Below are 15,298 nucleotides of genomic sequence, written 5' to 3'. Positions count from 1 at the left end.
ACCAAAAACGTTTATTGTTCACGCATATAATAGTGGAAATCGACCCTCCATAGTCCGAATTTACTCGTCGTCTACGTAGGCCTAATTTTAGACGCTTTTAACAGTGTTTAACCCTCATCCTGTTCAAAGAAATAGGGAAAAACCCAATTCAGAGTGCTTTAAGGTATAATTGGGCTCCTTTTGACTTCGATTTGGTCAAAGCTTACCTCATTCAAATAAGCTTCTGGGCCAAAAAATAATATTTAAAATTTTAATAGCTACATTTAACTCTAATCCAGAAGTCATTGTTATGCCTTATAATTATCAATTCTGCTGCTGCGGTGAAAGTTTATTGTAAATATATATATATATATATATATATATATATATATATATATATATATAAAGCACTAAATAATCACAACTAGGTACTGAAAATTGTTGCCCCAGCCCAGGGTCCATCCAGCGACCTGCGGCACCCACCGCCTAGCAAGACTGTCAAACCAGTGCGCAAGTCCACTCGGCCACAACGACTTCCCTGATATATATATAGGTGTTATAATTGTTTGTTTGTGCTTTATATTAAATATTCCATACAATTGCATCGAGAGATCCACTCTCCTTATAAAATATCTTAAACACTGAATGACACAGCGACTGTGTGAGATTGCATCAGTATATATATATAGTTATACACTGTCACAGATGGTACAATTTTAAATACTTGTAACCTTCAACTGCATTATAAATATGAATAAACACCATAATTTTCAGGATTCATTGGATCATATCTTGTAAGAAAAGTTGGCTTTAGTGAACCACAATAAGAGATTTGGAACGAGCGTCAGCTACTTAAGGTCGAAACAAATTGAATGCCTTCGTGCATTAACAAAATCTGATGTAATGACAGTTCTTCCAACTGGTTATGGTAAGTCTCTTATATTTGAGCTTTTACCTTTTTACATGCAGTGTGTCTGTAAGCAGAACATTGTTGTAATAGTGTTAATGCCCCTGAATGTCATTATTCAACAAGAAGTAGAAAGACTTGGCAACCATGCTTTGCATGTTACAGTGGATTGCATAATGAATGCAAATAAAACATACAAATATTTCATTGGACATCCTGAAGACATTCTCATCCGTGTGTCAGATCTGGCTAAAGTATCAAAACTGTTTGATAAAACATTTATTGTGACAGATGAAGCACACTGTGTTATAGAATGGGGGGATGATTTCAGGCCTGATTACAAGTTTATTGCTGACCTTCATGTCCATTTGCCATCCTGCACATTCCTTGCATGTACAGCCACTGCAAGCAAAGAGGCCCAAAAGGAGATTACTACCCGTTTAGGAATGAGAAATCCGGTATTTATTAGAAACATACCCATTATTAACAACAATGTGTGTTTACTTTTAAACAAACGAATTCCATCTACTGGAGGACACAGTTCAGCAAAAGATGCTTACAATTATGTGTACAAGCCTTTACTGCTTGAACTATTTGCATTGGGATGGAATTTTCCTCTAACAATTGTGTACTGTAAGCTACAATGGTGTGCGTATGGTGTGGAGCTGTCAAAGAGACTTCTTGGGCCATCTTTCACTCTACCTGGTGACAAAGCACAAGAGCATTTTTGTGTTGTACAATACCATGCACAACAACCCAGAGAGGTAAAACTCAATATTTTTAACAATGGGTAGAAATTAAACACTTATCATACTGGCAGTCTGTTAATAATTCCCTGCTATATGGCAGGTGCCTTACAGTAAACATTCTGTCTGTTTGCCAGCACTTTCTATGGCACATAATGACTTTAAATTTTCCATGGGACGTTTTACATGATACTCCATTCGTGAAAAAATACAATCTCCACCAGAAAATCGGGAAAAAAATGTAATGTGAGCAATAGTGTCTAGATATTAAAATCATGAATAATAAAATATTATAGTACATACTGAGATACACAGTATATAGTTAAAAGTTTATGGCAGTGGTCACAGAAATACTATCGATTAGTGAAATGAAATGATTTAACATTTCATTTTCCAGATTTATCATAGCCTTTTCAGAATGTTTATTGAACATGAATCATTCTCAAGATGGTTATGCAATTGACAGACTTTATGAACTTGAACATTAGTTTGCCATTGTAAATAGCTGTTTTGGATGATTTAACTCACAACATGATCATTTACTGCTGGACAGTTGGATGCTGGATCATCTAGAGATCTTGTGAGTATATCTATCACTCTACATATATGTATCATTTTGTACATGTATTCAACTTTGAACTTATCTTCACAACAGGTAAATGAACGAATCATCCAGATGATGAGTGCAGAGAAGTCACCAATCAAACTTGTATTTGCCACTGTGGCTCTAGGGATGGGTAGTGATTTGAGATTTGTGGAGAGGGTGTACCATGCTGGAGTTCCATCATCTCTTGAAGGTATATACTTTCATTTTATAAATTCATGTATTAAACATACATGAATAACTATGGTATGTTACGTAGTTATTACAAAATGCTTTGTTGCAACATTGTTTGTCTTGTTTTAGCATATACACAGGAAATAGGACGAGCTGGCCGAAGTGGAGGACAATGTGAGGATATAGGTGATCAAACCTCTGCTGGGGTGTAGCTCCTCCAGTGCGAAGGCCCTTGGCACCAGAAAACCTTTCACGGGTCAGTTGGTCCCCCCCCCCAATATGAACATTGTGAAAATCTTGCTCAGCAGCTGTAAAAATTTGAGATAAGGTGGACTCGTAATTGTCTAAAATATCAACTACATCTGCATATTTTTGTTCGTTTAAGGGCAATGTTTGGAGGGGAACAACCAAGTTTTTCTGTTGCAGAGTGTCTGTGTAATCCCCCCTTATGACATTTTGTGCGTTTCCATGTAGGAATTGTAAATTGGGACAAAATTCTTTTGCAATGCGGCAGATGTGGACTCCATAATCATTTTTCAGGATTTTGTCATCCATGTCTGTAGGTTGGAAAGCTTCCATGGGGAGGTCTTTACTTTGGCCTTGTGGATGGTCATTAAGCTCTGAAAATGTATTGCTCTGCGTAATAATTGCAGATGCGAACCAGTTGAGCATGTTGGTATGATGGTTCAGACGCTCGTGTTTGACACCAACATGTATATCAATATTGTCCCCAATTAATCTTATTTTTCCACCTTCTCGGACACAATCAATAATCTCATCATGATTATGCTTTCCAACCTCATCCACTATCCGACCTGCTCCTGTATAGGATGTTGAAACTCCCATTATTTGTAGTCTGTCAAACACCTGTAAAATAATTTGGCAAGACTGTTCATTATTGAGAACATCTTTTTATGTGTAGATAAAATACATCTTTCCAAACATTTGGTTCTTTTTTAACACATGGCTAATAAGAAGTTCTAGGCCAAAAATATTTAACTTTTAAGCCCCCCTCCCCCTTGAGAAAGGGGGGATATGACATTGCACTGGTCTGTCACTTAGTAGACTATGTGTTGTCCATTTTATATCTTCTGAGCACAGTGCTTGAGGGGCACTGATTACCTACAAAAAGCATATGACCTCTAGTGATTTAGAGGTCACAAGGTAAAAGGCAAGGGCTCAGTTAAAAAAAAACTAGTTGATATTTAAGTGATTTTAACCACGCCAATCAATTGTCTGAAAATATGTACTTATATTAGGACTTTGGATCCATGTCAAAAACGAAACATTATTAACATTTAAGTATCATCAAATCAAAGTTCTGCATATGTGCTTAGTAGATAGTCCAAAAATATATCAAATGTAACATACCAGAGCCCATGTAAAATTCATATTTGTGTACCATGTTCACGAATTAAAACAGGAAATTTACAATTATATGTTGCAGATTCTTACTCCTCCTAGGCACCAGATCCCATCTCTGGTATGTCAAGGAGTCCGTGTTTGCCCAACTATCTATTTTGTATTCCTTGTGGGAGTTATAAGATTGGTCACTGTTCGTTATCTTCACCTTTCATGTCCCATGTCCGTAGAAGTTAAAACATTTTCAACAAGATGTGTTCTTAAAACTTCACTGCCCTCAAACAAGAGGTACTGTGAGCAATGCTCACTAAGAATACCCCCCGCTTACCCCAATCTCCCAAAGGGTGTTGGTAATAGGTATAAACTACCTCTTTTCTGAGTGTAAAAAACAAATGGCATGACAAACCGAACCATATTGCTACTTCGATGTCCAGTGCGCTTGACCTTTGACCTTTTGACCCCAAAATCAATAGGGAACATCTATATCCCATGGGTAGTCCATATGTATGATATGGTGACTGTAGGTGGAAAGGATAACGCTTTAGAGCCCGGAAACCATATTGCTACTTCGATGTCCAGTGCGCTTGACCTTTGACCTTTTGACCCCAAAATCGATAGGGAACATCTTCATCCCATGGGTAGTCCATATGTATGATATGGTGACAGTAGGTGGAAAGGATAATGCTTTAGAGTCCGGAAACCATTGCGTCTACAGACGGACGGACGGACGGACAGACAGACGGACAACCCGATTCCAGTATACCCCCCCCCCCCCACAACTTGTTGCGGGGGGTATAATTATTAATACAAGGATGCAGAACAATAACAATAGGTCACCTGAGTAGTTGCAAATTTCTACCAGTCACATCCAAATTAATACATCACTGTTAGTACAGAGTGTACAAATATTGTAATCAAATGTTGCCCTTTTGAATAAATATCTTTCTCAAATGCTACTTGTTTTTGCTCTGTAACATCAAGTATATACTCACCCACAATGATGTTTAACATATGTGCAAGAAAACTCCCAATGATAGATAAAAGGAATAAAATCTGAGGTATGCAACATCAAACATGTTGGAGATTGAAGGAATGTAACGTAATAAAAAGGTCATGCAAATGAAGTATGCAGTGCACATACAATACCCCTAGATGCATGACCCTTTTCTTAATTAAATCCAAATATAACTGCAACACTGAAAATATAAAACAAAACAAACAAGGTATGATTATAATCTGCTGATTATAAAGTCTCCCAAATAGAGTACTGGGCTTTCTCTGAGTACTATTGTTTTCCTCCCCATTAATAATTCCCTAATAATATTTGTCAAATATATATGGCAGTAAAGAAGATTTTCTAAGATTTAATGCATTTTCACTATGGGGCCATAGTGTGGGAATGGGGAAGATTTTCGAAAATTTCGTCCCTTTTCTTTTGTGGCATATTTTGACCCAGGGGAAGTATTGTCATAAATTTACAATTTATATTCCACTTATCCTAGAGATGTCTCAAACCAAAAATGGTAATGATTGGCCATGTATTTTTCTAGTAGAAGTTAAAAATTTAAAATTGAGATAGAAGGACAAGAAGCAGAAGAATAATAAAAAATTAGCAAAAACAATAAGTCTGTAATAGACTTAATTACATTCTTGTTCAAGCACATACATATTTCAAGTACTAGTATAGTAGAACATCCTTAAAGTGGTGCTCCAATCAGCGTTGCACTATATAATTCCCATGCTTATATGATCTAATGCCGTATATCAGGTATTTTTGGTGTTGGGAATGTGTAGTGGAATTTCCTTTAAAAAATTAGTTGGAAATCCTTGATTCACTATTTGTGCATTTTTGTCCAACAAGCATATCATTTATATACACTGTAGATAGAAATTTTGACGCTTCCATTAGCAAATTGAACTCATGCACCAAAATTACCCAATATACGGTAGCATAGCAATTAAAACATCATATTAAGAGTCTTCTATATTTGTATAATATGTATTTAAAATACAAATTTTCTTCGAAACTCTTTTAAACATGTTACCTTCTGATGAACATGTTCATCAATCAATGTTGAGGATACAACTTTCTGCAATCTGGACAATTCAGGGAATCTTGTTGACATCAAGATGCTGTATATTAGGCTAAGTTTAGGTACTAATCTTAGAAAGAAATCCTCATTGGAAAAGATTTTCCCAGTTGAAACTGCAACACTCAACAAATGGTCAAGCAAAAAAGGTTGGTAAGTTGACATTTCTGTGAAGACATCCGTGAAATTAAATTCTTTTAATTCGGAATACTTGCTGCCAAAAAGGTAGCTGTCCTTAAACCTTACACATCTTGATGAAGCTCCAATACTAGATGATGATAATACCGCAGCTTTCAAGTTAGTTGATACAGTTGGTTGCTGTAGAAGCACACTGACAAAATCCTCCACAGATGTGTTTGGTAATGTTAGTAAGTTAAGAAGATTGTTTCTTTCAGAGTCTGGAATGATATTGCCATCACTAGTAAGAGTTCTTTTCAAAGATGTCACTATTTGTTGAACCGATGCATTGTCACTTACAACATTTACATCATTAGCATCGACCAGAGGGATGTATTTTGTGAACACACTGTACAGGAAGTAAACAGAATGATATAAGAAATCATGTGTCAACATTAACATTTAAGCCTTAAAATAATTACTAAGTATAAAATTCTAATTTTACTAGGACTTATGGGATTTATTGTCATTTGTTATCTTCAACTATCTACTAATATATATCTGAATGACTGTAGTAATGTTTCTAAATTAAAGGGGTATGGACATAACTTGAGCTGAAAATTTTCAAATTTTATTTTTCCATTTTTAATGTTTAGAATACTTGACTATGATATTTCTAATTGTCAGCAATTTTCATTTTTTTTTTTATTAAAGAAAAAACCATAGTAACAGGTACCTCTTTTCATTATTCTGTACAGGTATTACTAAATCTGTCTGCAGTGACACAGTTTTGCAGCTCTGTTTGTCTCCTGGCACATCACAGGATGGAAATAGCTTCTTAACTTTGTAATATTGTGCCCTACACATAGCACCTACAATAATCAAACTTCATTTTGGTACACTGCTGACAATAGTTTAGGTTCTGAAAACACAATAATTACAAGAGGCCAATGGGCCACAAACTTGAATCTGCACTATGTCAGGAGGCTTTCATGTAAATTTCAGCTTTTCTAGCCCAGTGGTTCTTGAAAATAGGATTTTTAAATGACCCCACCCTATTTTTGCATTTTTGTGATTATCTCCCCTTCGAAGAGGGCATGACCCTTCATTTGAACAAACTTAAAAACCCTTCACCCAAGGATGCTTTTGGCCAAGTTTGGTTGAAATTGTCCCTGTGGTTCTGGAGAAGAAGATGAAAATGTAAAAAGTAGACAGAAGGACGGACAGACAACAGGCGATCAGAAAAGCTCACTTGAGCTTTCAGCTCAGGTGAGCTAAATAATCTTGGAGTGAAATGTAAGGTCTTGTCATAAGAATCTATTTACAAAATATGAAAGCCCTTGTACTTTCAACATTATAATTATTCATAGTACATATAGAAGGATATCATTAACAATATTATATTACCTGTGCGACAAGAACTACAAAATGTGTTAAGTTTGGTTGCGCAATCTTCCCAAAAGGCACTTGAATTAGAATCAGGGATTCCACCTGCGAGATCCACAAAATCATAGAGAAAATCTTTCTCTGCTGGTGTCCACCGTTTTCTTGAGGAACTTGGGTCCTAAAGAATTAATGTCAAAGATATCACTAAAATGTATGCAATTAACTACTAGTAAATACATGGGTGAACATGTGCAGTATAAGGCCAATTCAACTTAATTAGTAGATTATCATCCAGAGTCACAAAAAATATGGGGTGGGTGGAAGGATTTTATTTTCTTATTTCTATTTCTGGAGAGAGAAAAAAATTCATAATGAAAAAAAGGCATCATACAAAGTGTTAATCAAGTTAACATACAAAGAATCCTTGGTAGAAGATATAAAACCAGCATTCTGTGACTTCAATCATTCACCCATGTCAATAAAAAAAAATGTTTTGAGGGGCGGGCGGGAATGATAATCTATCAATTGATTTTAATTAGCCTAACAATGAAATATGTAACTAACAATGTTCTCTTGTTCCATTTGTTGGAATCACTCTGAGTAGGAGTCTTTCCTGTAGGGGATGATTCAATTCTTCCTCTCTTGCGCTCACTTTTTGCATAGGAATGCATTATAAAACTGGGCCTGCGTCCATCCATATTCATCTGAAATAAAAACATAATAACATGGCAATGAATTGGGTGTACAAAAAAAGGATGTAACCAAAATTCATAATTTTGTATAATAAAAAAAATTACAGCACTCAAAATGGTTCATGCACAAGTAAAAATGTGCATTCCCTAATTTCATTGCAGTTTTTAAAGGAAAAGTATAGAAGATAACTTAAAGGCTGACAATAATAGTGATGGTGAAGTTGAGCAAATATTGTTTACTATAAAAATGTTCAGGAAATGGATTTAAAACAAAGTATTAGGAGAGGGAAAGCATTGTTGATACACAATGGTGATGGACTAGACTTGGTAATCAACCAAATTTAATGCCTTTGAAGCACAAACTAACTTATCCTGACATGAAGATTATAGAAACTTAAAAGCTAATAGACATTTTCTATATTCTTCCATCTATTGTATGGATTGTGCAAGATGTCAGTATGGTCAGTAGATACACATGTATTCAACCAATGGAAATGCATAGGTAACACAATATCTTGTCTTGTTTCGTTAATATAATGTGATACACAAGGTACATAAAGCTACAGACTACAATATTCATAGCAAAACAAAAAACATCTAGCATATCTCGCATATCATATCAGAAGTAATGGTTAAAGTCAATGCAAAACATCCCTACCCGGTGAAAAAATTAATAAGATTGTCAGTAGATTATAATCTGCTGCAGAGGGTAGCAAAAGACGATTGCTTTATGTAAAATATCCACTTCCAGGGACTTTTTAAGGGTCTGTAGGGGGTCCCATTCCCAAAATGTTAAAAATCAGGTATTTTCCCCAATTTTTGCTGTGAAATTCCCAAACGACGAAAACGAATCAAGCAGGGTAGTCTAATTGTTCATAAATCTTCTTCACAGGCCCACAGATTACAATTAAAAGCGTCTAAAATTAGGCCTACGTAGACGACGAGTAAATTCGGACTATGGAGGGTCGATTTCCACTATTATATGCGTGAACAATAAACGTTTTTGGTATCAATCGAGAGTAAAATGATGAGGCTTTCCATTTATATATCGTTTTGAATTAGTTCACCCCTAGAACTGAAGTTACCGGTGTCAAATTCAATAGAGGGGTTAGTGTTGAATGTTTGTTTACATTAAATAATGTCGGTTAAACAAATCAATAAGCAATTGTACGTGTATAATTATTCATATATGGAGCAAATACACCCTCGTGAATCGATTTCAGTGAAAGAAAAGGCTTGTAAAATGTTATGGTGTTCAAAAATTAATATTTCCTGTGTGCCCGAGAAATTCTCGGTTCGACCTACCATTGCAGCAGACAGTTTTCAAGATGGCGTCAGCTGCTGCCTGACCCCTATAATAAATGCAGAGGGGTCTCGGGAACCTGACTACTGGATATAAGAAATTTTATTTCGTATTCCGATCCCGATCGAAAGTCGTTAATGGGAATGATGTTTTTAAATTCAATATACATGTAACATCATGCATTTTTTATATCACATTAAAACAAACAAAAATATACACATACAGGGGATGCTTACTCCTCCTAGGCACCTGATCCCACCTCTGGTGTGTCCAGGGGTCCGTGTTTGCCCAACTATCTATTTTGTATTGCTTGTAGGAGTTATGAGATTGATCACTGTTCGTTATCTTCACCTTGCATACACAATGTTGTAGAGTTATTTCTTGTAACTTCTCTATATTAATACAATGCATATCATAATTAAAGTTGAATTATCTCCCTTAGACAGTGGTAAATAGATACGGTCATAATAAGAAAGATGATGACATACAAACAAAGTGACATGACTCCAAAATCTATAGGTGTCTTCCTCTTATTGTAAAGTATTTCTGTACGAAATTTGAAAACGGTACAATGAAAACTGTTTGAGTTATCGTGTCACAAAGAAAGTGTTCATAATAACAAAGATTATGCCATACAGACAGACAGAGTGAAATGACCCCAAAATCTATAGACGTCTTCCTCTTATTGTACATTATTTCTGTACAAAATTTGAAAACTGTACGATAAACACTGTTTGAGTTATCGTGTCAAAAAGAAAGTGTTGACGAACAGACGGACGGGCGGACAATGTGATTACTATAGGGCTTCTCACAATTCATGCGGGGCCCTAAAACCAGAGTTATTGTACATTGTACAAAGAACGGAAAATTAAGAATTGGGCAAACACGGGTCCCTTGGTCATATCATGGATCAGATGCCTCCCACCAGTAAGCATCCCCTGTCGACAGGTCACACCTGCAAATGCGTCATATGTCTTGATCAGGTAAACGGAGTAATCCGTAGTCACAATCAGTTTGTAAAGAATGGTCTATCATTTGGTGAAACACGTCAGACCTAATGACATGTTGTATAGTAATCTACAATGAACACGGAAGGATGTTATCACTTAGTACACGTGAATATACAGCACATGTAGTTTAATAGTCAAGGTTGTAGGTGTTTTTTTGAGTGAAAAGTGTTGACAAAGGCATGGTGCCTTTTACGAAAAACCATTGTGAACTTTGCAAATCTTTGAAAGAAAAACTTTAAGGCCAAACAAGGTAAATAACCGTTAAACACTAAGTGAATAATATGAAATGTATTCCAGTAGGAAATTGCTATAATGGTGAATCAATATTTTCAGATGCATGTATTTCGAAGTATGTTGAACTTTATAAATGCGTATTAAACTTCCCATATTTTGAAAATACTACATACCAGTATAAGAGCTTTCAGATTGTAGTAGTATAGGATATTAAATAATTGATACACTAATAACATGTAACCGTATACATTATATCTGATACTCAGAAGGAATAAAAAGAAAATTTAATTTTCACGGTATCAAAAATTCTGTTTAGACTACATGTATAATATATTGAGACATAAAATGTATGAGGCTTACCGGTAGTACTGGGGACTCCTACAGGTATTTAAATGGCAAATACGCATTAAGAGTATAAATATGGATGAAGGTCAGCTCTACGTCACGAGTGCTGGCACGGAGCTCCGATTAGGGAAATTCCCCCCTTCAGTGCAACACCCTCTTTGAAGGCGTTCGAGGTGTTGCTGTTCTACGTGCAACAACCCCTAATTCATGTATGCATCGAGGATAAGCAGATTTTCTTTATCTTTACCTGGACGAAGAAGACGGTCGTGGAAACTTACTCAGGGATCCTCCCTGTAACCAGAGACCCACCCGTCAAGCATATTCTACGTCTGAATCTCAACACACATCAAACAAGTGTTCTGATCTGCCAGACACTTTTAACCTGTTCAAGTCATACCTAGAGAGCAAGCTAGAGTCTTTAAAGGGTGAAAGTCCGTGTTCTGGTAATGATATCGAAAATTGAACCAAGACTATTGGAGAGGTTTTAATACGAAAACAACAAAAATTCAGTTCAACTTTAACGCAGGATTCTTGAGTGACTTGAACAAACTACAAAATCGTTTCTCGCCAGTGGGGGTGGTCTACAGTGCGCGAGTATGAAAGCTACGACTTGGTATCTTTTTCAGGGGAAGAAAAACGCCTACGTCAAGCCGGGAATCGCGCCATGCAGTCTAATAAGGAAAACAAACGCAGTTTGCTCCCGTGGAGATCCGGGTTAGAATAGCTCCTCAGTACCCCCTTGCTTGTCGTAAGAGGCGACTAAATGGGGCGGTCCTTTGGATAAGATCGCAAAAACCGAGGTCCCGTGTCATAGCAGGTGTGGCACGATAAAGAACCCTCCCTGCTCAATGGCCATAAGCGCCGACCATAGGCCTAAATTTTGCAGCCCTTCACCAGCAGTGGTGACGAATGCATATGAGTGAAATATTCTCGAGAGGGACGTTAAACAATATTTAATATATTCAACCACACACGAAATCGCTCGTCATCATTTCCACTGCATCTAATGGCGGGACTGCTTCTAGTCGTTCTTTTTCCCTACACCGCAAAGAGGCCTCTCTATACGACGTATACTACAAATGAAAGGTGAAGATAACGAACAGTGATCAATCTCATAACTCCTATAAGCAATACAAAATAGAGAGTTAGGCAAACACGGACCCTTGAACATACCAGAGGTGGGAGCAGGTGCCTATGAGGAATATGGATCCCCTGTCGACCGGTTACACCCGCCGTGAGCCTTATATCTTGATCAGGTAAACGGAGTCATCCGTAGTCAAAATCAGTGTGCCAAGAACGGTCCAACAATCGATATGAAACATGTTAGACAGCATTTAATCCAATAAGTTGTATTGCCAAACTAAATCGTTATAAAAACCATAGAATTTGCAAAATGCTGACTTTAAACGAGACTGTTGAAACACCTGCACCATCAACTTGTTTGTCAGTAGTCTGTCTCGATTTAAAAACCATACGCAGAACAAGCTCTTGTGTATCGAATCAGTTGAGAAATATAAATACCATATGCAGGTGATAATGGAATATTGCTACATGAATATGAGAAGTTAACGATGGAAAAGCTGAAATCATCCCGTTTGTCATAAAGTTGAGTTGTTAGTTTATCGTTAATATCTACTTTCAATAAAATATCTAAGTATGAAGCAGGAGTAAACGGCTCTGTGGTGTCTTTCATTTCGAGTTCACCGGGATATATCGAGTCGACATATGAATACGTCGTCGATATATCTAAATGTCAAATTGAAAGCCACAGCAAGATATTTTTTCGTCTCACGTAGAAGTTTTTAAATAAATTCTTCTTCATAGGAATGTAAAAACAGGTCAGCTAACAAATGTAACAAGCCCGGACATTGGAAGTCCTCGTGTACTGCTCCATCAAAATCGGGCAACTCCAGCGCAAACATATCAACGCAGTAGATCCGATGATCAGAATGTATAAATTTCATGTAATTCTGTCTTTAATGACCAGTTGGAATTAATTGTGCAACAAACTGCATTTTTTGAAAAATCACCAGACATTGCTAAAGGGGTCAAAGGACGTTTGTTTAGACATTTCCAGTTTTGGAAATCTATGGGCGCAAATCTGTTTGCACAAAATGGTTACGTTATTCCGTTTGTAACAATTATACCCTTTTCTATGAAAATAAAAAAAACCAATAAATTTGCTATAAAAAGGAACGGTATGTTGATCAGTGGAAGTGGCTGTGTGCATGACGATCACTGTCCAGCCTCTCATGGTCTGCCCATTCAGTGTTGCCGAAAGTAAAGGGTATGGTACATGTATAAAGACGCTCATCCTAGACTTGAGCGAATTAAATCTTTTTATCGAGAGAGAGAAAAAAATAAAATCGAAGTTGGATAACTGAAATATTTTGTCACAGAGACATAATTATGTAAAAAGCAACTTATGTTTCCTTCAGTTGGAAGGCTAAGTTCTATTGTTTTACTGACTTACCTTTCGGTTTTCACATCAGCACCATTCATCTTCACAAAAGTGCTTCAGACCCATTGTAAAACGAACGGGATCGACATCGTCTTATATCTAGACGACGGTCTGAGATTTAATAAAGACTTACTTACTTGTGTAAACGAATCTAATTTTGTGCAAGAAACCTTTAAGTTAGTTCAAGCAGGTTTGCTTATTAATACAGATGCGTCTATTTTTCAGCCCACTCAGTGTTTAGAGTGGCTAGGCTTGGTGTGGGACTCGCATTTATTTTCTCTGATAGTATACCACAGAGGAGAATTGCAGACACTAATGAGTCAATCAAACTTCTTATTGACAGATTTCCTAACTTTACAGCTCGCGACCTTGGCAAGGCGACTGGAAAATAATTTCTATGTCACCAGTTGGTAACGTGACAAGTTAAATGACCAGATATATTGATGTAGAAATTGAAAGCAGAACTCACTGTGATCGTTTCTTAAGCAGTAAAATTAGAATGGCAGTTTTGAACACGTTTCGTTCAGAATTCTTTATTAGTTACTCTCGTGTTTTCAGATGCAAGCGACACTGCGGCTGGTGCATTTACTGTAGAAGTGAACGTCGATTTTATTACATAATGGATAGTCAAAGAATGAATCTATAAAGAGGTCAACGTGGAGAGAACTCAGGGCTGCTACCGGTATTCAGTTAGTCGTAGCATCATGTGGGGAAAAGTTTACCTTAGAATACAGATAATCAAAATTGTGTAAAACTATCAAAAAGAGGTAGACTCTAGTACTAAAGTACATCGTCGAAAAATAGCATTTTTATTTTTATTTTTTGAAAATGCACGGAAAATACTATTTTATTTGATATTTTGTGGATTCCAAGAAATCAGATTACATTTCTTTCTAACTCATCTTCACAAATTCCCGTTAGGATCCTTGTTAGAATATGTCCTCAGTACCCCTTTCTTGTAAGAGGCGACTTTCGGATGTCGCAGCAGGTGTGGCACAATAAAGATCCCTCCCTGCTCAAAGGCCGTAAGCGCCGAGCATAGGTCTTAATTTTATAGCCTTTCAATGGCAATCGTGACGTCTCCATATCAGTGAAAGATTCTCGATATGCAATCAATACATGTCATCTTCACAAGTCAAGGGTTATTGATTCGTTGCCCCACACTAACCCTTGACATCAGTTACCATTCAAAACGGCTAGTTGTATTCGGCGCGTCCGTGCGTCAATCGTGGTCAATGTTTTCCAGTAGAATTTGCTGTGGTAGTAAACTTTAAAATGAGCCTGATATTCTTTACTATTTAGCTTCATTATTTGTTATATATTTTTTACGGAAATAGCTTACGCGAATATTGAGCCCGATCAAAGCTTTTTCCAAAGACAACAAACTAATGATACTTAGTGTCTTTTAACTATTGATATATATTTTTCCCTAATCTGTTTATATTTTTATGAGAATTCACAATTTTAGGTGCTGAAAGGTGAAGATGACGAACTTCTTATATGAGTTATGAGAATGATCACTGCTCGTTATCTTCGCCTTTCATGATAACGGCCAACTAACAACTCAACTTTATGACAAACGGGATGACTTCAGCTTCTCCATCGTCAACTTCCCATATTCATGTAGCAATATTCCATATCACCTGCATATGGTGTTTATGTCTCTCAACTGATTCGACACGAAAGAGCTTGCGCTGCGTATGGTCAATTTTTTAATTCAGACAGGCCACTGACAAATACGTTGATGTTACAGGGGTTTCAACAGTCTCGTTTAAAGTCAACATTTCGCAAATTTTAAGGTCGTTATAACGATCTAATTTACTGATACAAGCTGTCATTAGGATATGTTTCGTACAGACCGCAAAAACCGAGGGCACGATAAAGAATG

At 36.7% G+C, this 15,298-nt stretch overlaps 1 protein-coding gene across 1 annotated transcript; it reads left to right on the top strand.

Annotated features, from left to right (window-relative positions):
- Positions 1-1,062: 1,062 nt before the first annotated feature.
- On the top strand, positions 1,063-2,622 carry LOC125656433 (ATP-dependent DNA helicase RecQ-like). Its single transcript, XM_048887037.2, has 3 exons — positions 1,063-1,650; positions 2,288-2,429; positions 2,540-2,622. Exons 1-3 carry the CDS (start codon positions 1,063-1,065, stop codon positions 2,620-2,622), a joined length of 813 nt encoding a protein of 270 aa, XP_048742994.2.
- Positions 2,623-15,298: the final 12,676 nt, after the last annotated feature.

The sequence above is a fragment of the Ostrea edulis genome, chromosome 7, assembly GCF_947568905.1.
Source record: "Ostrea edulis chromosome 7, xbOstEdul1.1, whole genome shotgun sequence".
NCBI classification, from domain to species: domain Eukaryota; kingdom Metazoa; phylum Mollusca; class Bivalvia; order Ostreida; family Ostreidae; genus Ostrea; species Ostrea edulis.
Note: the sequence above shows the minus strand (reverse complement) of the source record. Positions and strands in the feature narration are given on the sequence as shown.

Coding starts and splice junctions, on each gene's coding strand:
- LOC125656433 (XM_048887037.2), top strand. CDS start 1,063: ATGAATGCAAATAAAACATACAAATATTTCATTGGACATCCTGAAGAC. Junction 1,651..2,287: donor ATGCACAACAACCCAGAGAG/GTAAAACTCAAT, acceptor TCTTCACAACAG/GTAAATGAACGAATCATCCA. Junction 2,430..2,539: donor AGTTCCATCATCTCTTGAAG/GTATATACTTTC, acceptor GTCTTGTTTTAG/CATATACACAGGAAATAGGA.